A 24,538-nucleotide genomic window follows, 5' to 3' on the forward strand; every position below is an offset into this window, starting at 1 on the left:
TTATTATTATTATTATTATTATTATTATTATTATTATTATTTGACTATATATATATATTAATATATTATATAAATACATACATAAGATTTAAGAATCTAATGAATAAATTTATCATTATTTTTGTCTAAAAAATACAAAAAATTATAATACAATATTATTATGCAATTAATAATAATAATATAATAATAATTATTTTATTTTATTTTATTTTTGGACGGAGAACTGTTATGTCTAACAAAGAGAAATATTGGCGATTGATTTGTACATTAATTTTTCTTAAGGATTAAAATGTCCGTTTTTAAAATCTTTGAGAACTGATCTGGGTAATTATTCTGTCGAAAAATAAACTGAGAATTGATTTGTCTACTGAAATAAAACTTTAGAGATTAATCTGTGTATTAATTTTAGTTTACTCACACGAAAACAAAGAAATTAAATAATAATAGTTCATAAATTACTGCATTATCATATATACCTAATTAACTCAATTTTCTTAGAAGGATTTCTATCTCATCTACTTCAATGTAAATAACTTAGAGCAGAGTCCTCTCTGTCAATAGTAACCACTTAAAGACAAAACTTGGAACAAATTAAAGAATATCGATTTAAAAAAATATATATAGATGACCAATTACATCTACAGTCAACTTGAATAATTTTTTAAAATTTTAAAAGAATTCTAATTTCAAAAAATTTTAACATTTAATTCGCGTTCAAAAAATCGTCTTTCATAATGTAAAATGGTACTAAAATATGATGTTAAAAAAAATAAATTACAACTGTGCTCTAAATAACAGCAAATCAAGAGAAAGAAATTGAGAATTGAAAAGAGAAGAAAAAGGAGAAAAAGAGTGATGAATATTCAATGATTAAACTGAATGAACATTCATAACAATATAAAGAATGATGTACACTATATATAGTTACAAAAAAAAAAGAAAATAAAAAAATTAAATAATTGAATTTCTCTTACAGAATTTCAATACTGTTAGGAATTTCACTACATTACTAATGCTAACCAACTTATCTAGCCGTACAATTTTAACAGAATTCGTCTACATTTTATTTTAATTTATTAGCATCAGTATTTATTTCATCCCCCGCAAGCTGGAAGTACTTGGTTTATGTAGATCAAGTAATTGCAGCATGGACAAAAGATAAGCAAGGCTAGGGGTTTAGTGAAAATGTCAGCAAGTTGATCAGAAGAAGTAATGCATTTCAAATTTGTAACACCCTCTTTAAACTTGTTTCGAGCAACATGACAGTCCACTTCCACATGCTTGGTTCTCTCATGGAAAACTGGGTTTGATGGAATGTACAAGGCAGACTTATTGTCACAATAAATATCCACGGGCAAAGGAGGATGAATATGGAATTCATGCATCAATTTTAGTAACCAAAGAACCTCACAAGTGCCATTGGCCAAGGCACGATATTCTGCTTCAGAGGATGATCAAGAGACTATAACTTATTTCTTGCTCTTCTAAGATATCAGTGTGGAATCAAGGAAGAAACAATAACCAGTTATAGATTTTCTTATATCTTTATAATCTCCCCAATCTGAATCAGTAAATCCTGAGAGGGTGAAAGACCTCTGAGAAAAGAAAAAGAGTCCAGTAGACGGAGATTGTTTGAGATACCGAATCACACGATAAGCAGTCTTCAAGTGCACATCAGTCGAACAATTCATGAACTGAGACAGGCACCCAACTGAATAACTCAGATCAAGTATGATATTTGTCAAGTAAAGTAGCCTTCCAACCAGTCTATGATATACTGAAGTATCAAATAGAGGTGTCCCTTGGTCTCTAGACAATGAGGTAGTGTATTCCATGGGTGTTGTTGTCGGTTTTGCACCTAACAAACCACAGCCATTGATCAGATCCAGTGCATACTTCCTTTGATAGAGAGCAATTCCATCTTTGCTCCTTGCTACCTCCATCCCAATAAAAAAATTTTAAAATTCCAAGATCTTTGATTTTAAACCGGCTATCCAAGAAGCCTTTACCAGAATTGATTTCATCCAAGTTATTCCCAGCCAGAATAAGATCATCAACATAGACAAGGATAGCTGTGAATTTCATAGAACAGACTTGGTGAATAAAGAATGATCATTCTCTGATTGATGAAATACCAATTCTACGAGAGCAGTAGATAGTTTAATATTCTATTGACGGCTTGCTTGCTTCAAGCCATACAATGACTTATTAAGCTTGCAATACCAAACTTGGGTCCGAATACTTTAATCCTATAGGCAGCTTCATATAAATCTCTTCATGTAGATTCCTATGAAGAAAGGCTATATTTACATTAAGTTGATGTAGATACCAACCTTTGGTAGTAGCCATTGGGAGAAGCACTCTCACAATGCTCATCTTCACTACCGGGCTAAAGGTATCAATGTAATCCATGCATGAAATTTGTGTGAATTCTTGTACAACTAGCCTGGCTTTGTGTCTCTCAATAATGCCATCAGGATTGAATTTAGTACGAAAAATCTATTTGCAGCCAACTGCATTCTTGCCAGGAGGTAAGGCTGTAATGGTCCAGATTTTGTTTAATTCAAGAGCTTCCAGTTCTGCATTAATAGCCTTTCTCCAACAATCATGCATGACAGCCTCAGAATAATAGCCTTTCTCCAACAATCATTCAAGCGCTTCCAGTTCTATCGTTCCTCGCTGCGGATGGAGCTCGCCCCCGCTACTGCTGCTGTTCGCGCCGTCGTCATCACCGAAGGGAGCCAGCATTGCCGTTGTCTATGGATGAAGCAGAGGAGAGAGTCCACGGGGAGAGGAAGGCCGTTCGTGTTCTGCCGCCGCTGCAGGAAGGATGGTCGCCCTCGCCGATCTTTTTGCCATCGTTTATGCTTGCTACTGCCTCGTCGGATCCCCACGCCACCGCTGCTGCCGCCGAAAACCGCCACTAAAGCATGTGTCTTTTTGGTAAGCTCTAATCTAGCTTCAGCTTCTTTGTCCGTTCAGTTGGTTATCACCGTGAGAGTTGTTGCTGAGGTTTTTGTGCCAGGATATATGGTCACCGCAAGTTTTTCTGTCTTGTGCCGCCATCAAAGCCACTATCCCGCTGTTGCCGCCTCTACTCTAAGTCGTTCTGCCGTTCGGTTCAGCAATTCTTCCCTGTTGCAGTAGGTATCTCTGATCCGAAACCATCTTCACTAGCGTATAAGTATTCTATTAGGGGTTATTAATGGCTTTAAAATTTTGGTACCGTAGGGTCGAGTCCTAAGTGTTGCATGTCGCTTTTAAGTTGCTGAGATTGCTGCGAAAGTGACCAGGGGCTGAGGTTTCAGTTGCTGTTGATTTTCCGGTCGAGAGGAAAGGAATTCCTTGAGGCATTTGGATTGTGGTTTGAACGTGTTGAGGTAGGGGCCTTTTCAGAAAACCATACTTTATAAATCGGAATTATTATATATGGATATTTATGTGAGAAATGTATTTTTAGTGATTGTATAAGTCTTATGTGTTGTTTGGTTGTCTTGGATGGATATGAATACTTGTTCAATTGGATTATTGTTTGGTTTTGTGAAACAGACAGTTCTTGAAGTGTTTTTCTTTAAAGTTGTTTCTTTAAAGTTTTGAAATCGAGTTTAATCCGTTGGAAATTGATTTGAGTTTGAATTGGTTTTCTTGAAATATGAAAATGGTATGCACTTTTGGATTCAGCTTGATTTGAACTGATTTGGTTTTGAACCCATTAAAAAGGACTGTGGAATGGTTTGGTTGGGACCTGGAGAGGGTGGCAAAGTCCAAATTTAGGGGAGGTACTGCCGAAATTCCTATAAAATCCGAGACTTTATTGAAATGTCCTTTGGAAAATTATGAGTTTAATACTTTTATTATTTCATTTAAATTGTTTAAGAAAGTTATGAATTATGTTTTGAAATGAAGTATTGAAAAGAAAAATTATGATTTAGCCTAGCTTCTTAATAAAAGTATTCTATCTCTTTTGGGAGCGAATCATTTAGAAGAAACTTATGTTTAAGGTTGTTTTAAATATGAAAATGGTTTATGTTTTTGGAAAATTGGCTTGAGGATTTTCAATTGGAGGAGTTTTAGTGACTTTGAAAGAACTTGAATTTCGATTGACAAGTCTCATTTTACAAGGTCTTAGGAAAAGTTTAAAGCATTCTTTAAATTCTGAGTTTGGCAAAACTAAAACAATTTCTGAGCAGTTGGAAATGCTTCGGATTTAATCATGGAATTGGAGTTGGTTTTGGTTTAAGTAAAAGAGATGGTTTCTTTGAAAATTTGTTCGGAGTAATTGGTACACAATTTGGTTTGGCTTAAATTCTCTTTATTTATTCGAATCAAGAAAATAAGGTTTTAAAGATTTTAATCAATTTGAGGAAATGGGTTAGGTTATTCTCCCCTAAAGTATTGAGACTCTGCTGAGGAATTTTTATTACTACATCCTATTTTAGGATGAATGATTTTGAATCTTTTAGAAGAAACTTTTAATTTGGTGTGGTTTTTGAAAAGTTTTGGAAAGATGTTGTGGATGGTGATTGTGTTTTAAAAAGGGGAATTTACGTTTGAGGAAAAGTGGTTTGTGAGCTTGAAATGATTTGAGAAATGAGGATTTTAAAGTTAAGATTGAGATGAATTGATTTTTGGTTTCCAAGTAAAGAGATTTGAGAAAAAGTGACTTATGCCTTGAATGATGATTGATTTGATATGAATTGTTAATGAAGTGTGGAAATGATGATGAATAAATGAATATGTGGCTTTTGCACTTCTTTTATCTGAGATACGAGTTTTGCTGGGTAAAGTACCGTGGCTTGCCAACACGTGTTTCAGGTTGAGACTCGATACTCTGTTGACCCTACGACGTAAGGGTGACCGGACACTTATAAATTCCCGGAAATGGTACCCGATTGAGTGATATATATATATATATATATATATATATATATATATATATATATATATATATATATATATATATATATATATATATATATATATATATATATATATATATATATGAGAAAAGCTATGCATAGACTCATGGGGATGTGCGTCGGGGGACAGTCCAAGGGTTTAGCAAACCGGACTTGTCGGGTTGGCTTGATAACCGACAGATGAGACTCATCAGCCATAGGGTAGGCATTCATCATATGCATCTACGTAATATTGTTTGGGTGTGCATATTGTAATTGGTTTGCCTACGTGAATAATTATGTCTAATTGCTAATTGCTCTACTTGATATAACTGCTTGATTGTGTTTGAACATTCTTACTTGTGTTTGTGACTGAAAATTGGTGTGGATTGTGGTGGATTGACTGTTGATTGAAATGTTTGGGCCTATGGCCGTGATTGATTATGTGATAGGTCGAAGGCCATGAATGGTTTGTGTTTTTAGCTTAGTAAAGTATGAAAAACTAAACTGGTTCAGCATAGACTTAATGAACCTATGCTTGGAATAGTTTAGTCATTCATACTGCCTAGGAAAAGCTCTTTTAAAAAGGTTTGGATTTTTGGAGAATTAATGGATTTTTCTTTTAAAAAGGATTTCAAATTTTGAATGTGGATCTATGGTTTTGAAAAGATACATAAGGCGAGTAACAATCACTGTACTTTAAAAATAGTTTTTATTTTCACGTATCCTATTATAATAATTCTGCAACCTTATAGTGAGAACCCTTTCGAGGACGATGTTCTCACTCCCCTACCGGTGTTTCCTTTTCAGGATATGGACGAGAAAGTCACGAAGAGTTTATTCTGTTTTCTGTTTATATGATGTATTATAGTAGTTACTTTTTCCCTCGCCTTTATCCTTACAAGTTTTTATAAGAGGGATAGGAATTTGATTATGTAATGTATGTAAAAATATTTGATTATATATATTTATATGTATTCTCTGTGAGTATTGCAATTTGCAGTGTAAGTATGGATGTAAGTTTTTAAAAAATATGGTTTAAAATTTTAAACAGGCTCATATTTTAGTCTTAAATATTATAAGAGTAGTCATAATACCTGAGCTATCAGAGTGGCGTAGCCAGAAGCGTAACATTTTGATAGTTAGGGTGTTACAATGTCTCGGGTCAGGGTGATTCATGAGTGAAAGAGTATAGGCCAGGTGTTTAGGAGAAAAGGATGAATATGACAAATGGTGGGATATAGGATACTTACATGTTGAGGATAGAGCATCAGCGTGAGTGGAATCTCTATGTGAATTTACTACAAAGCAGTGATAGTCTCACAAATACGAGGGTTGGTTTCTTGTTCGTGTTGATTTTTTCAGCTCAATAACATTAGTAGGATTTGAAACTTCAATGGCAGAACTAGGATGAGATGCATTAGGTAAAACCACAGGGTTAGAATCATGATGGTTGTGCAAATGAGATGGTGATGCAGCTGTCTCTGAGATGTTTAAATCATGCAAAAGTGATTGGTATTAGATGAGGATGCAGGTGTGAAGGTTTGAAGTTGATCATTAGAAGCTGCATTTAATACAGTAGGTAAAATAGATTCGGAATGGTCCAAATCATGAAAAATTAGAAAAAGGATCCATATGTGAATGAGAACTAGAATTAATGTTTTGTTCAATTGGTAAAAGTGTTGGATTATCAATAATAGTTTCAGTGGACAAAAATTGTTTAAAAGGTAGAACCAATTCATAAAACTCAATGTCCTCGGGAGTGAAAGATATTCCTAGTTTTTAAATCCAAGAGTATACTCCCTTTGATTCTAGGCTTATAACCTAAGAAAACACATTTTCTAGACATTGAATCTAATTTCTGTCTTCCATTAGTAAGTGTGCATGCAAAGGTTAAACAACCAAACACCTTTAAATGCATTAAATCTGGTTTTGAACCAAACAATGCTTCATAAGGAGTTTGCTTTTTGAGAGCATCACTAGGTAATCTATTCATGATGTGTATTGAATATTGCACTGCATATTGCCAGAAATATTTGGGCACATTTGAGTGAAAAAGAAGTGCTCGTGCTATATTCAATATGTGTTGATGTTTCCTTTCCACAACACCATTTTGTTGTGGAGTCTCAACACAAGAGGTTTCATGCACGATTTCTTTTGAAAGGTAATAAGAATCCATTTTAAATTCAAGGCTATTGTCACTTCGAATTTGTTTAACATTTTTATTGAATTGAGTTTGAACTAACTGAATAAAATCCTGAATCAATTTTCTGGTTTCTGATTTTAATTTCATGCAATATGTCCATGTGAATATAGTTTTATCCTCTACAATGGTAAGAAAATATTTGTGTCCAGATGTGGAAATGATTGAAAGTGATCCCATATATTCATACACAGCAAATCAAATATGTTTTCTGACTTTGTATTACTAATAGCAAATGGAAGTTTCTTTTGTCTTGCATAATGGCAAGAATCATAAACATGAGAAGAATTAATGCATTCTATGAATAAAAATTATTGTTTTAATGTAATCATCCTAGTATGAGGCAAATGACCTAATCTTGCATGCAAAAGAAATCCTAAATCCTAATTTTGTTGTATATTGAGTGAGGTAGAAAAAGTTTTAATAGAAGGATAGAACAATTGTTGATGTGTTGCTTCAATTACATAGAGATCACCAATAACTTTAGCTTGCCCAATCTCTCACAAAAAGAATTAATGAATATGGCTTCACAATGCAATAGTTTTGTAAATTTTGAAATAGAAATTAAATTATATTTGAAGTGAGGTATGAAAAGAACATTGGTAAGGATCAAATTTGCTGGCAACTGTACAATTCCACAAATGTTTGTAGTAGTTTTTGACCCATAAGGTAGATTTACTAAGACTGGTTTAATATGCATGAAAGTTTTAAAAAAAAATCATGGATGAAGCAAGCATGATCAGTGACACCACTGTCAAGAATCCAAGAGTTTGCAGAAAAATATGATGCACTAAGAATGTGTCTACCTTTTGGTTGAGTTAAGGTGGCAGAAGAAGTGACGTGGTTGACATTCCTTGAAGCTGTGATGGATGATTGCTGCAATAAAGACATTAAGGTATCCCTTTGGTCTTGAGTTAGAGCAAGCTGAACTTCATTATTCCTTTCCTCATGACCAGAATCAGCCATATTAACATCTGAATCTTCAATTTCACCTTCAGTGTTAATATGATTAACTGTTTTCTGTTTCCAGTGTGTTGGAAACCCATTTTTTTTGTAGCAATTGTCAATTAAATGTCCAATTTGATTACAATAGATACATTGCTTAGATGTATAAACTTTTCTAAAGGTTTTCTGTGAGTGACTGCCTTTGCCTGTTGTAGAATTGGACTTCCTCTCCTTTTTTCTTTGGAGAAAGTAGACTAAGTTCCTCCTGAGGATTGCTGCAAATTAAAAGAATTTGTTACAATTTTGTTGTCCAACATATCAGTAGATAGCTGTCATTCTTGCTGTGTTAGCATAGCTAAAACCGTATCTGTATTTGGAAGAGGTCTCAACAACATGATCTGAGACCTCACACCAGCATACTGCTCGTTTAATTCTCTTAGAAATTTCACAACAAATTCCTCTGAAGCATATTCTCTAACAACTTTCAATCCACAAGTACAATTATCTGAATAAGATATACAGCTAGGAATGGCTTTAAGACTTTCAAATTCTTTCCGAATTGACTTTAATTGTGCAAAATAGGAAGTAATAGAGAGATCACCTTGTTTAGCAGCATAGAACTCTTCTTTCAAAGCAGCACTCTGAAAACATCACCATGAGAGTATCGATTCTTCAAGTCCTTCCATAAATCCGCAGTTGAACTGATCCACATGACACTCTTTGCAACTTCTAGACTAAGACAGATTGATCCAGGAAATGAGAAAATTATTATATCGATCCTACGCTTCATACTTTGGTTCATGCTCTGCTGGTTTGATTTTGATCCATCAAGGAGCTTTACTTTGTTCTTAGATCTGAGAGCTCTCCACATATCATGAGACCACTGATAATAATTTTGAGGTGTGAGTTGGAGAGGAATGAGTGCTGTTCCTGGACTTTCTACTGGATTCAAAAAATAAGGGCTCAAAGGATCTGATATAAGCATCGATGAATGTGACTTGTTGAATTACGCTTGAAACTGAGAGAATTGCTTCATGAATGTCATAAACCTTTCAAAATCTGCAGCGGCTTCAGATCCGTCATTTGGATTTGAGCTTTTGTCGTCATTGTTTCCCATGGATTCAGCAAGCTCTGATGCCATGTAAAATGGTACCAGAATATGATGCTAAAGAAAAAATAAATTGCAATGAGTAACAGCAAATTAAGAGAAGATAGTTGAGAATTGAGAAGAAAAGGAAAATGAGAGAGCGTGATGAATATTCAATGATTGAACTGAATGAACATTCATGAAAATATAAGGAATGTTGTTCACTATATATAGTTACAAAAGGAAGAAAATAAAAAAAATTAAATAATTGAATTCCTCTAACAGAATTCCTCTACTCTTCCTCTAACAGAATTTCACTACACTACTAATGCTAACCAACTTGTCTAGCTGTACAATTCTAACAGAATTCATCTGCATTTTATTTTAATTTATCAACATCAATATTTATTTCACATTAGAAAAGACGCAGCGTCATTCTTCTCCTCTCCTGATCTCCTTCTATGTTGTGATTTGCCTCCTCTATATCGCACCGCCCCGCCGTTCTTGACAGGATTCTCTCACGCTGCCATGCTTACGCACATCGACGTCTAATCTCTTTTCACAGATCAGAGTCGTGATTTGTGCATTTCCTGACGGTCATCACATGGCGTTGCGGAACCGAACCACCCTCACCATATCGTCTCACTTTGACATGGTGCTGCCGCGGGAGTTTGATTGTTACAACGACGACACAAAACACAACAGCACGTGCCACCCCTTCCATCGCGCAAGAACGCCGTAGTCTCCCCCTCCATCTTGTCGCGCAAGATCTTGATTTTGGGGATTTTTTTCGTTTATAAAATAAAAAAAGAGTAAAGTATCATTTTTGTCCCCAACGTTTGGAGTAAGTCCTATTTGTGTCCTTAACGTTTAAATCGTCCTATTTGTATCCTTAACATTTATAAAAGTGATTCAATGTTATCCTACTATCAATTATACTAACGAATCATATTATATTTTTCAATTATTCTCACTTAGATGTATTCATTCTCAATTAGGTTTCACTTGGATGTGTTCGATTTTAATATTATACCCACTATTTGTGTTTAGATTCAATTATGTCCTTAGAAAAGTGAATTATGTAAATGTTGTAGGAATTGGTTTCAACATTTGATGAGCTATTTTTCGAAGTAGATCATCGATTCTATCCCAGACATTTGTATTCTAACTTCAAGAAGAGATCTTTAAAACTCAAACTAAAGCGCTCATGATGTGTAATTGACGGCAGGATAATATTGAATCACTTTTACAAACGTTAGGGATAAAAATAGGACAATTTAAACGTTAGGGACACAAATAGGATTTACCCCAAACGTTGTGGACAAAAACGATACTTTACTCTAAAAAAAATAATTATTTCCCCCAAAACGATTTTCCAACTTTATTTTCAAAAATACGATTTTTTTTTTGGGATTTATAGCAAGTTCGCCGTCCCCCCCCCACCCCGGCGAACTCTATGCTGAGTTCGGAGATAAAAGCAAGCCTATGGGAGATCAAGCAGTCACAACTTCTCTAATTACTTTCTTCTTCCTCTTAACGTTATCGGTACAATGTTTGAAAATTTATTGTTATCCATTCATTACGATGGTAAAATAGTGTATGATGAAAAAGGTTCAATTATCTTTAGATCGGGCCAGTCGATAATTACGTATATGACAGCGGAAGTCAACAGTTTAACAACTTTGAAGAGTTTGATATTGCATGCCCTCGGACAGCAGGAATCTAAAAGGGTGAAAAAAATTTACTACAAATTTCTGACCAATTTAGATGGCAATTTGTTTTATAAAAGGTATGTAATAGTTGTGTTGTCTTTATCTCTGTTACTAGTATATTTATCAGACCGTCGTTGTGAGCGATATTTCTATTGTTTTGAATTAGGTACCGGTTGTACGATGACGAGGACGTACAGCTTATAAGGTCGTGGCACAACCAATAGACCAATATTCATCTGTTGGAGTTATATGTGTTTCTTGTTGAAATTGGTGGCCGAGGATCATCTACAGATACTGTCGATGATAGTCCAACGGGTGGCGTTGTTAGACGAATTATCAAAAGGACAATGGTAGATCTGAATATGCCACCTGAGGGTAGTCAGGAGAGGTCTAATGTTGAAGTTCGTAACGTTGACTTAATGGATGACAGTCTTGAAAGTCATGACAGTTCTACTATCAAAGATCCGATGATGGAGCAGTATGAAGTCAACCATGATGATGCAGAGGATGCTGGCGAAGAACCACCCGAAATCCCTAATGATGGTGACGAGGAAGAGGAGATGAACTACTACGGTGACACATAGATTGCTCTGACACAACTTGTCATTTCTCAACCATATGACCAGCCGGATCATTTCACTAGGTTGAATCTCGATGCAATGACTTCGGATTGATCGTTTACCCAAGGAGGTCCTGAAGAAGAACCAAGCAACGAGTTTGAGGTTGGACAATAATTTGAGAGCAAGGAAGAAGTCATGTTGGCAGTTAAGCAGTACAGCATTAGGAGGGTTGTGGAGTACAAAATAGTAGAGAGTGACCATTGGAGGTACAATGCAAGATGTGTCTAGTTCGGACCCGGTTGTAATTGAATCATACTTATATCATATCATCAAAAGCAAGAAAGGTGGGAGGTTAGGAGATACAGTGGTCCTCATACTTGCATGCAAACTTCGATGGGGCAAGATCATCGTAGGTTGGATTCAAAAGTCATTGCACAACACATTTTCATGATAGTCAAGGCCGATCCGACAATCAGCATCAGGGTTCTACAAGGAGGTGTGAAGAATCATTTTGGTTACAAGGCGTCGTATAGAAAGGTTTGGCTTGCAAAACAGAAAGTCATCGCTAGAATATATGGCGATTAGGAAGAGTCATACAAAGAGCTTCCTCGTTGGTTATTCGCCATACAGATGTACTTGCCAGGTAAGATTTATTTCCGGTTTATTTATTCGTGATTAAATAATTTAGCTTTGTACAAAAAGTCGAGTAATGTATGTCACACTTAGGTACTTGGGTGCAGCTAGTGACACAGCCGTGGCCTGCCTCGACCGACATTGTGATGTTTCATCGGGTCTTTTGGACGTTTTCACTGTGTGCCGAGCTCTGATGGGCTGAAAAGTATCTGAAACTGCGTGCCGATGTCAAACCCAACGCTCGCGTCTGGCCGCATCCCCTGGTGACAGGTCCCGACCTCCGAATGATGTGACCCAGGCGGCCTCAAAGACAAGTAGTCACCTAGCACGGGACCTGACAATGATCCAATCGTCTGGCCTGCATTGTCGGAACGGTGAGTTGGCGGGATGACAGGGTCTCTTTGGAGGGGTACCTCCTCGGGATCCTGCCTCTCATGGCCTCCGCCGCATCTGCCTCTCCCCTACCTCGCTCCCGTCCCCTATCTCTCCCTCCTCCGGCAGCTGGCCTGAGCTCCGGCAGGTGACCATCCTCTGGCTGATGCAGGTCTGGAGCAAGTGGATGATGCATGGGCAGGTCCTCAGGCACCACCCCATCAGGCACTAAGTGCTGGTCACCCAATCCGAATAACTCTGTGTGCGCCCACTACAGGTACCATGTCATATACAGGACGGACGGACGCAGGTCTATATGATGATATATCGGCAAACGATGGTCGGCCCGAACATCCCACATCTCATGCTAGCCACCAAGCAGATGCGGGAACCACTCGCCGCGACCGAATCTCTCATCTAGCCTGTGCATCTCGTCAATGTTCAGTGGCCTAGTGGGAAGCTGCAGGCCACCGAACTGACGTACCACTCGGTCCACCTGATGCCACTCGACGATAGCGAAGCACAACAGTGGATAAACAACTGCCGCCGAGGCATCCGCCTCTGCTATCGCCGGTGCAACAAGCCCAAATAGCTGCGAGTCAGCATATGGCGTCCACTCAATCTGGTCACAGAACACAAATGCACGACAAAATTCAGATAATCATACGCAATAGGTACAACAGATAAGTAAACATTAATTTCTACAAATTAAACATTAATAACTTACATTCAGCATCCCAACCCCGTTCAGCGTACGCCTGTACTGCCTCAACCTGCGCTCGTCTGTGGCATTGTCCGGCCGGTACTGAACCCACCTACACAACCAACAACCACAATAACAAATCCTATATTATTAATAAACAACTTAATAATGAGTTGAATAACTTTGGTTAGTGATTTTAATACCTCTCAACCAGTGGAAAGCGACGAGCATCAAACCCATCAGGCCGTACTAACGAAATACGGTGGTAGGCCCAAGAAAGCATCAAGCTGACGCATCCTCCTAAGTTGCGCTGACCATGCTCTGTGGTCCGGCACATCTGGCGATACAGCCATGCCAGCACAGCCGATCCCCACGACAACCGGCCACATGCATCAAGGTTCTCCAGCTGGGGAAGCCACCTGATATGCACCCGAGAGTCAGATGCATCGGGGAAGAGGATACCGCTTATCAACTGCATGATGTATCCTCTCGTATACCTCATCAGCTGCTCCTCTGTGGCATCCTGCTCTAACTCTCCACAAACTGTGTTGTGGAATTAAGTGAACTTGACAGTCCACTTTGTCTGTGACTGTCTGTCCTCTGGACTAGGAACAACACCCAGTATCTGCTCACATAACTCCTCAATGGTCCGTCCCTAGTGGTACTACTCCTACCCACCGATGCATCCACTCACAAGATCACCATCAATCCTGAGTCCCAACTAATATGCTACGTCCTGCAGGGTGATGGTCATCTCCCCGCACAGTAAATGAAACGTATGGGACTCAAGCCTCCACCTCTTTATCAACGCCGAGGCGAGCGACCAATCATGCTCAAACTCCACCATGTATGCGACGTACTCAAACCCGGCTCGTCTCAGATATGGTCTAATATGCTCCGGCTGTTGTGTCATCAAGTTCCGTCTGGTGCGCAAGATCCGAGGCACCTACCAAACGGAAAAAAGATTTTAATAAAGAACGGTACCTTGAATAAATACAATAGCAAATTCACTTTTTCTTTAATATAATAAAATATTTTAAAAAGGGTTAAAAAATCATACCACTTGATCAAGCCTCCAAGCGACGTGCAGCCTGATCCAATCTATACATCTCATACTCATAACCCAACAATTGCTGCTCCATCGAAATACACTCTACTAAAATAAAATCACATACTAGATTATTATAAAATAAACTAAATGAAAAATTGCTTATAAACCAACTATATAATTTTAAGCTTACCCTACTTAATTGACGTCGTCATGTAAGTAACTAATTTATAACTAACTCAACCTTAAATTTTATTGCTCACGTCATTACCTTCCAACTAACAACACAATGTTATACCTCTAACTAAATTATCTAATAACATACTTTCCTATATTCTTTAATATGATGATAGATCGCCACTATACTAAAAAAGGGTGACATAAAATAATATACCTAGCATAACAATACTAAAAAGTACGTCTACCTAACTAACATGTAAATAATAAATCTGTTATTCTAATTAACAAACAATCTATACCTAACAACTTTATGTAACATGTAAACAATAAACCAAGTTAACATAAAAACACAGACTATTGTTTACTAACCTGGAATTGAGACAGTCGTCCACACTAAACTTCACGGATGTTGAAAAGGCTGAGAAAAAAGTAAGAGAGAAAATATGGAGGAAAGAATGGACGAAGAAAGCGACAAACCAGAATGGTCCCCATATATATACTCTGCCGAACTCAGCATAGAGTTCGTCGAGGGGGGCGAACTCTATATAAATTATAGAGTTCGTCGGGAGACGGCAAACTTGCTGTAAATCCCAAAAAAAAAATATCGTATTTCTAAAAATAAAGTTGGAAAATCGTTTTGGGAGAAATAATTTTTTTTTATTTTATAAAAGAAAAAAATACTTGATTTTGGATGTTTTTTTTTTCTCTTAAATTTTGAATTTTTTTTTCTTCTGTTTTAGATTTTTTTTTTAATTTTAAATGATTTTTTTCAATATTTTTTAGAAATTTTCTGTTTAGTTTTCGAATTTATTCTACTAACATTAATTTCCGTTTTGAAGAGTGATCCCATTTCTTTGTCAATAAACTGAACAAAAACTCAGTATTAGTTTTGATTTTATTCCTAGTGCACAAAGATTTCATAATTCATATATATCACCGAACGAGACTTGTATGGAGTTTTTTATTATTATTATTATTATTATTATTATTATTATTATTATTATTATTATTATTATTATTATTATTATTATTATTAATTATTATTATTATTATTATTATTATTATTATTATTATTATTATTATTATTATTATTATTATTATTATTATTATTATTATTATTATTATTATTATTATTATTATTATTATTATTATTATTATTATTATTATTATTTATTATTATTATTATTATTATTATTATTATTTTATTATTATTATTATTATTATTATTATTATTATTAATTATTATTATTATTATTATTATTATTATTATTATTATTATTATTATTATTATTATTATTATTATTATTATTATTATTATTATTATTATTATTATTATTATTATTATTATTATTATTATTATTATTATTATTATTATTATTATTATTATTATTATTATTATTATTATTATTATTATTATTATTATTATTATTATTATTATTATTATTATTATTATTATTAATTATTATTATTATTATTATTATTATTATTATTATTATTATTATTATTTTATTATTATTATTATTATTTTTTTTTTTTTTTTTTTTTTTTTTTTTTTTTTTTTTTTTTTTTTTTTTTTTTTTTTTTTTTTTTTTTTTTTTTTTTTTTTTTTTTTTTTTTTATTATATGAAGTTGTTTAATAATTTCTAACATGTATAAATTAAAAATCATGCATTTATATGATCAATCAATTTTTATTATTATTATTATTATTATTATTATTATTATTATTATTATTATTATTATTATTATTATTATTATTATTATTATACTGAGAAGTTGTTTAATAATTTCTAACATGTATAAATTAAAAATCATGCATTTATATGATCAATCAATTTTTGCTCACCCAAACATCATGAACCTCCAGCAATACTGCTTTAAGATTTAATTCTCAAGCATGTATTATGCATGAATGTATATGTGTTATCTAATTCATAATTAATCTGTAATAAGACAAGGTAATGCATGATCAAACCTAAAAAAATAAAAAAGAAATAAAGAAATAAAAAATAAGTAATGAATGAATATACAACTATATATAAAGGTAGCATTATACGTGTATATTTAGATCACACTGGTTGACTTATAAATAAAGTGCATGCGCTTGTCTAACCTAATCTTTAGCGTTTGGTGAAGAGATAGAGATAAAAAAACTGAAACTGAAAGATAGATACTAAGAGATAAAGATTGAAATAAATCTCATTATTTTGTTTGGTGCAAAGTGAGAGACAAAAATTGAAACAAGAATGAAACTCTAATTTAATTTGTACAAAGAGTAAAATTGGAATTAATTAATTAAAATGAGAATATTTTAGGTATAAAATATTATTAAAGTTTTAGTCTCTATTTCTAAAAATTTTAGTCCCCTATGTCCCTACTTTTTGGAGGTACTGAAATATTAAAATTTTAGGGATAGAGACAGAAATTTTAGTACCAGTCTCTTAACTAACAAACATGATATTGAGTCTCTGTTTCTCGGTCTCTGTCTCAATATATACCTCAAAACAAACGCTACCTTATTTATCATTAAAAATAGAAACGCTAGCGCTTACTACTAATAATACTGTAATATTATTTATCCCAAAAAGTTTAAATTAATAAAAAATAATATAAATAATTATATTTTTAATATTTTTTAAGTAATATTTTTTTTAATTTTCTTGATTTTTATATAAATATTTTTTTTTTATTTATCTTATGTTATTTTTTTATTTTTAGAGTTTATAAAAATCAAACTTTAAATTTTTTAGACAAAATTCTAACATCATATCATAAAATTACTTCTTTCAAAAATTTAAACTTATAAAAAAAAATAACATAAATAATTATATCTCTTATATATAACCCAAAACTACCTTTAGCTTCTTGTTTTATGTTGTATTCTATATATATATATATATATATATATATATATATATATATATATTGTAATAATAAAAATCGGATATCTTGTTTTCAATATATAAAAATCAATTTTATATATGCAAGCTTATTGATAACTTTCATACTTATATAATGTGAATTGTCTTTTCCAATTGCCAGTTGAGTAGTGCGACGAAATTTACGTTGTGATGATTACTTACACACAATCCTTAATCGATATATGATTGATATATTTTTTATATGATATATTAAATATAAGGTTTTGTTAATATGTGATTTTAAAATACATTTTAAAAATTGATTGATAAAAAATTATTGAAACAAATAAGCGTTTTACATTTTTAATACACTGAACATACTAAAAGTTTAAAAAATTTTAATTTATCATTATATTATTAAAATAAATTTTAATTAAATATTATAAGATATACACCTATATCTAAAAATCTAGTTTGAAAAATAATGGCAGAATATGTCACAGGATACTAATATGTGAAAAGAAAATTATATATTTATAAATTTTAGGAGCCAACTTTGTACAATCAATATTATAATTAGTACTAATATAAGAAAAAAAATAAAAATATTCAAAATTCTATTGAAAATATATCTAAAATCTAAATTTAACAAAAAAAAAAAACTTTATATGCTTTATTCATTTATTTATATACGTAAACACTACTGTATACATAGATAAACGCTTTTCTTTAAAAGTTGTCCTTTATTTGTTAATTAACAAAAAGGTAAAATTAGAAAGCAACTGCAGAATTAATGTTTAATCAGTTAACAGATAAACCGTACCCATCTAGAGCGAAAACATTTACAAAGGAATAATTGTGCAATTTCCTTTTTGTAATTTGTACTATTGCATTTTGTTTGTTCATCAATCATTAATTAACACAGTAGTAATTAGGAGTTTGGAAAGAGAGAGAGAGGGGGGGGGGGGTAGACCAGATGTTTGACTCAAAATTCAAAAGACATAGTTTCTTTTTTCTTTTGTGTTGTTTTTATTAATTATTTAATTAATTAAAAAGAAAAACTATGGAAGATAGAATTAGTCTACACGTGCAGTTGTAAGGATTCTAAGCTAAATAAAGTTAGTTAGTTACGCCTGAACAACAGCTGATCAAATCAAAACCTAAAACATAACTATCCATACAACTTCCTTATATAGTCTAACAAGAATACCAAACTCTCCCCAAACCATTCTTTTTTCTAATCTACATATACTAATTAATTAAATCTTTCAATTTGTTAATTAATTAACTTAATTTGCATGTACCACAAAATAAAACATATATTACATATATAGATGCATGGTACATCTTATTATATATTTGATCTTATTAAAAAGGTTGGTTAAAATTACATAGACTTTCTCACGTTACGGCTAGCAAAGTGTTCTACGTTTTTATCTATGGTTTATGTGATGTCACACTTGTATATAAAAAAATAAGACCAAATATACATATATATATACATTCTCCATCTGGCAAAAGAATGATATGTTGTTTCAATGTAATCCGATTAGTAAATTAATATATAAAATATGGATTGGAAAGAAAATAAAAAAAAAATGAAATGAGCACGCTTGGTGGGTTATAAGTAGACGTTGTAGGTTAGAAATTAAACTTAGAAAGACGTTGAAAGCAGAACCAAACTCGCTCCACTAAGCAACCTCTTTTCTTTCCCCCTTAATGTATAGACACAACAATAATAACATATATATTAATATTATATGGTGTGTGTATATATGTGTGTGTGTTACTTATAAGAGAGTTTGTTAGCCAAAACGTTTGCATCAATCGCAGGTGCAAGGTCCTCCCACTCTCTAACGGAAAACACTTTCCCATCTTCCCATCACACACACCATATATTCTCTTTCTCTCTCTCTCTTTCTTCTTCCTCTCTTCATTTATATATATCTATCTATATATTCTTTACTATATACTTTATCTCTTAATTATATATCATATCCCCTTTCTTTCTTAACATTCTTTCATATATAGCAAATTAAGGGAAAGGAAGAAGATTTAGAGAAGGGGATTAATAGGGGAGGGGGAGATTAATGAATATATATAATTAAATCAAATCAAAACCCCACTTAGCCTATCTTTATTATTTTATATTATTGAAGAATTAGGGCTTTTTGTATTCTTTGTTTTTGTTAATTGTGGAATTAGGGTTACAAAAAAATGTGTACTAGAGGACATTGGAGACCAGCTGAAGATGAGAAGCTTAGGGAGCTGGTGGAACGTTATGGACCTCATAATTGGAATGCCATAGCTGAGAAGCTCCGTGGAAGATCAGGTTTTTTTTTTTTTTTTCAATTATTATTATATGTCAAACTAGCTAGCTAACTAGTCAATTAATCTCTATAATAATTAATAATTCATCTTCTGTTCTTTTGAAATACAACTTTTATTCATGATGATTCATTCAACTGATTAAATAACACTTTGATCATCGGTTCATATAGATATTCGTACAGTAAAATATTTCTTCAATATTTATATATCTCTCAGTTTTTTTAATCAAATCTATAAAAGATAATTAATTAGTACAATATATATTTGATTCAATCTAATTTAAAACTCTACATACATATAGCTAATATATGAGTTTCACATAATTATAGTTAAACTGTTTGATGAGGAACATCAGACTGCTAATCATGTAATAAGTTCATTATAATTTGCTATTTTGAAATATCATTGAATTAAAACTGTTGTATAAATAGATATAAATTTAAAATTACATAAAAATAATTCAATAAGAATTATCATAAATTTAATAAAAAGAATACTATGTTCATATCAAAAATCAGCTATCAAATTAATTATTTTATATTTATTTATAATATATATGTTTTTAATTTATTTTTTATATATATTTTATATTTTAATATATATTTTATATAAATAACTAATTTGATGACTGATTTTTTGTGTCTACTTAGTATAATTGAAATTTAATTATAGTTGGTTCGTGTATATATGAAGTTTAATTAATTAAGAATAATAACATAATGTTATGATTTATTTTTGAAAATTTTACAGGGAAAAGTTGTAGGTTAAGATGGTTCAATCAATTGGACCCAAGAATAAATAGAAACCCGTTCACAGAGGAAGAAGAAGAACGGCTTTTAGCATCTCATAGTATTCATGGAAATAGATGGTCAGTGATTGCAAGACACTTCCCTGGAAGAACTGATAATGCTGTCAAGAATCATTGGCATGTGATGATGGCAAGAATACGCAGAGAAAGATCTAAAGTTTATGCAAAACGACCACTTCATCATAGAACATTTTTTTCTCCAAACCTTCAACAACAACAACAACAAGAGGATCATGATGATGAGACAACAAACTTTGACACAAAAAATAATATATCATACTGTCTTGTTGACAAGTTTCATGGAAAATATAGCTACCCTGCTTGTCTCACTTATGCTACTTTCCAACTTCCTAACAAGTTTCACTTTCAAGGTCCAAGTTCTTGTGCTACATTGCTTCAAGGTACATCCAAAATTTTGATGCCTCATTGCTAACTTCTATAACTAATTATTTTATGAGAAATGATTTTTCTACCGATTTATTTACACGTCTTTTATGTATTTTAATTATATAAAATAATTTTTTAATTATTTTTAATATTAAAAAATTAAATTATTATATTAATCTCTATAATTTTATCAAATCTATAATAATTTTTTATATCTTTAAAATTTTTAATTGAATTCTTACGCCAATTTTAAATTTATAATCACATTTTCTATGTTGTAAAATTATTTAATTTAACAAAATATGCAGAGACATAATATTAGTGATGTGAAATAGATAAAAATATTTTTCTAATATTTATTATTAAAGAAATTTAATTAAAAACTTTAAAATAAAAATTTAATTATAAATTTAACAAAATTATAAAAACGAACTAACAGTTAAATTTAACTTGTTAAAAAAATTTACAAAAATAGTATAGGCAAAAAATTGCATACAAGATTCGCTTAATTTATAATATAGTCACTCCTAATCAATCTTATGTTAGTTTAACTAGTAAAACGGTTGCCACTATGAAATTTAGTTCATGTATATCTGTATAATCAACTTTTAAAATATGCAATTTGACATGCTAAAATTATTAAATACTATAAAAAGTAATAATTTTCTATTAATAACTTTTTTTTAGAATTATCTTTACATGAAGTGGTTTATTAATAAAAGTTAATTCTGGAATGAATTTAGCGGGAGTATATTTTGTATTATTTGACAACTTTAAAGAGTCAAATTTTATATTTTAAATTATAAAAATAAAATGCACATGAAAAATTGAAAGAGATGATAAATCACAAATCAAAATTGAAGTTGTGACTAATGTTGTTGTGGCACTGCAACTACATTGCAAATGTACCATTTTATATGCATACATTGGTTTTTGTAAATTTCTTTTCCCGTGTAACTCAATCACATTCCATACCCTAATTATAGAGTGAATATCTAAATTGATTTTCAAAGAATTTTGGATTGGATGCTTTGGCCTCTCAATCAAATTTTATTTTTTAGAGGTTCTCAAAAATTGTTCTCGTTGGACAGATTGATTCTTCCATTGGTTTTAATCAATTTTTAATATGTAATTGGCCAAATAACTCATTAATAAATTTTATTATAAAATAACTAAATTCTCAAAGAATATACTTTAAGATAAATTAATCCTTCTTCAAAACAATGTAAGGACCAATCTATTCGATAAAAATAATTTTCAAAGACTTTATTATAATACAAATTTGTTAAAAATCAAAGTATCTAAATCGAAATTTTTTAGATATCAATCTGGAGTTTTATTTCTAATTGTAATATAAAAGCATATATAACATTATTATTGGCTTTAATTTTCATTAAACTACTTACTAAAAAAAATTAAATTAGCTATTAGATATAGACACATAAATTAATAAAATTATATTTTTATATATCTAACACATTCTCTTCATGCAAATTCATATTTTAAACTTAAAGCATGAATTATGTTAAAATTCTACATTTATTTAGAAGAATAAAGGCAACAAAACAAAATTATAGTTTGTTTTCTATCATTAAAGCTGATCTAATATTTTAAATTACTTATCTAAAAACGTTAAACTGTTAGACATACATAAATAATTATATATCAAACATACTGCATACATAAAAAATATCAATTGTGGTCTTAGTGAGAACATCCATTTTTCATCATAACCAAATTGACAATTGTAACATCAATTTAAAATATACCTTAAATTGTACTCATGATTCCTTTAGTAGTATCTAGCTAATAACTTTTTTTTTGGTTAAATTTGATGATATTATTGCAGAAAGAAGTCAATCAATTGAGTTCTATGACTTTCTTCGAGTAAACACAGATTCCAACAAGAGTGAAGTGAGTAACAACAATGGCAAAAAGGAAGATGAAGAAGTGAATCAAGATCCTCTGGGGCATCACCACAACAAGGATGGAATTCCATTCATTGATTTTTTGTCTACTCAAAGTTCCTAACACCATTGCAACTAAGACATACATAAGAGTACCGCTTAATTACCCACAATTTGTATCAATTATAAACCCTAACTAGAACACAATCAAGACCTTTAAATCCTTTCATGCATGCATGTAACTGCTGCAATCACAGGAATTGATGTATTTAATATACTACACTAGTACACTCACATTACAACGTGTAAAAAGTATGTTGTGATCTTAAGAACTTCATTCTATATACGATATGGCAACATTATCATTCAAACTGAAGAAAATTAGAAATTCTATAGAACATTATCATTCTGAACACTGGCATGGTTTGAACATGAGCTGGCATAGCTTATTGACAGATAAGCTAATGCCAGGTCTTGTAATTATAGCATATTGCAACCTTTAATTTCCCCACTTTGGAACGATACAAAGTTGGATTTTTTAAAAGGGGTTCCAACATTTGCAGTTAATCTTAATGAACTTACCATGGGGTAGCAATTGGTTTTGATTCCTGCATGCCAGCACGTACGAGTGTTTGATTTAAAGAGATTAAGGAATTTGAATGCTTAACAGCTTCTATTCCCAGAAAGAAGTTTATATCACCTTAGTCTTTTAATAGAAAAGTTTGCTTATAACAGTTTTAATTTCAGTTTCATTATTGCCAGTAACAAGCATATCATTAACATAAATAAAAATAAAAATGATTGAATCAGCAGTATATCTTGTAAAAAGTGAAGGACCAGCAGACTTTGTAACTTTAAAACCAAAAGACTGAAGAGTAACAATAACGGTTAAATACAGGCTCTTGGGCTTGTTTAAGGCCATATATGACCTTGTTAAGTTTATAAACAAGCTTAGGATTAGAATGATTAAAACCTCGAGATTAGGACATAAACACAGTTTTATGTAAATTTTCATTAAAAATGCATTACAAAAGTCATATTATTATATCCTGCAACTTTTAGATAGAGCAAAAGTCAAAATAGTTTTAATTGTAACATGTTTGATTATAGGTGAAAAAACTTGATCAAAATAAACTTCTACAGTTTAAATAAAATTCATAGCAACTAGTCTTGCTTTATGTCTTATAATTTCACCTTTTGCTTTTTTCTTGACAATAAAAATTCGTTTACAAATTACTTTTTTCATTTTCGGTAATTCAATTAAGGTCCAGGAATTATGATATAGTAAAGCCTTATATTAACTACAATTTGAAGGAGCTTGTAGGAATTAATTAAGGGGGAGGACTATGTTAAAACTCAATAGAATCCATCCTCAATGTCATTATTATATTTTCGTCTTAGTATAACATATTTATCTCACTAGAACAAAATTTAAGCATGGTTAAAGGTCATTAATATAGAAAAAATTAAGAGTAATTATTCAAATTAGTTCCCAAAAATTTTAAAAGCAGATATTTTAGTTTTCGAAAAAAATTAATACACATATCAATCCTTAAAAATAGTCCCCAAACTAATTTTTGGCATGACTCATTAACAAAAAATACTGAGTTAGTACGTTAACTTGCACATGTGGCTGTTAAGTGTCCACGTGTGCAACGTTGACTTGTGAAGGGGACAAAACAAGTCTTGGCTTTCTTCTTCACCTTCTCAGACATTTTTTCATCTATTGCACTATCCACTTCTTCTTCTTCCTCTTTTTTTCCTTCTCCACCATCTTTCTTTCTTATCTTTTTTTCTCTCTCGACAACTACCTCCTTGATTGCAGTTCTGCTGACCACCGCTTCTTCTCCGGCGATTTCACCCAAATACCCAACTCTCTCTTCCACTATCCTTCTCCTTCACG

General features: G+C 31.8%; 2 protein-coding genes across 2 annotated transcripts; one reads left to right on the top strand and one right to left on the bottom strand.

Annotated features, from left to right (window-relative positions):
* Positions 1–1,484: 1,484 nt before the first annotated feature.
* On the bottom strand, positions 1,485–1,943 carry LOC140179350 (uncharacterized mitochondrial protein AtMg00240-like). The gene has a single exon (XM_072218121.1). It carries the CDS (start codon positions 1,941–1,943, stop codon positions 1,485–1,487), a length of 459 nt encoding a protein of 152 aa, XP_072074222.1.
* A 17,162-nt stretch (positions 1,944–19,105) lies between these two features.
* LOC112750850 (transcription factor MYB52) lies at positions 19,106–23,050 on the top strand. The gene is made up of 3 exons (XM_025799738.3): positions 19,106–19,534; positions 20,284–20,742; positions 22,578–23,050. The coding sequence occupies exons 1-3, from the start codon at positions 19,420–19,422 to the stop codon at positions 22,757–22,759; spliced, it is 756 nt and encodes a 251-aa protein (XP_025655523.1). The 5' UTR covers positions 19,106–19,419; the 3' UTR covers positions 22,760–23,050.
* The last annotated feature ends 1,488 nt before the right edge of the window (positions 23,051–24,538 follow it).

The sequence above is a fragment of the Arachis hypogaea genome, chromosome 15, assembly GCF_003086295.3.
Source record: "Arachis hypogaea cultivar Tifrunner chromosome 15, arahy.Tifrunner.gnm2.J5K5, whole genome shotgun sequence".
NCBI lineage: Eukaryota > Viridiplantae > Streptophyta > Magnoliopsida > Fabales > Fabaceae > Arachis > Arachis hypogaea.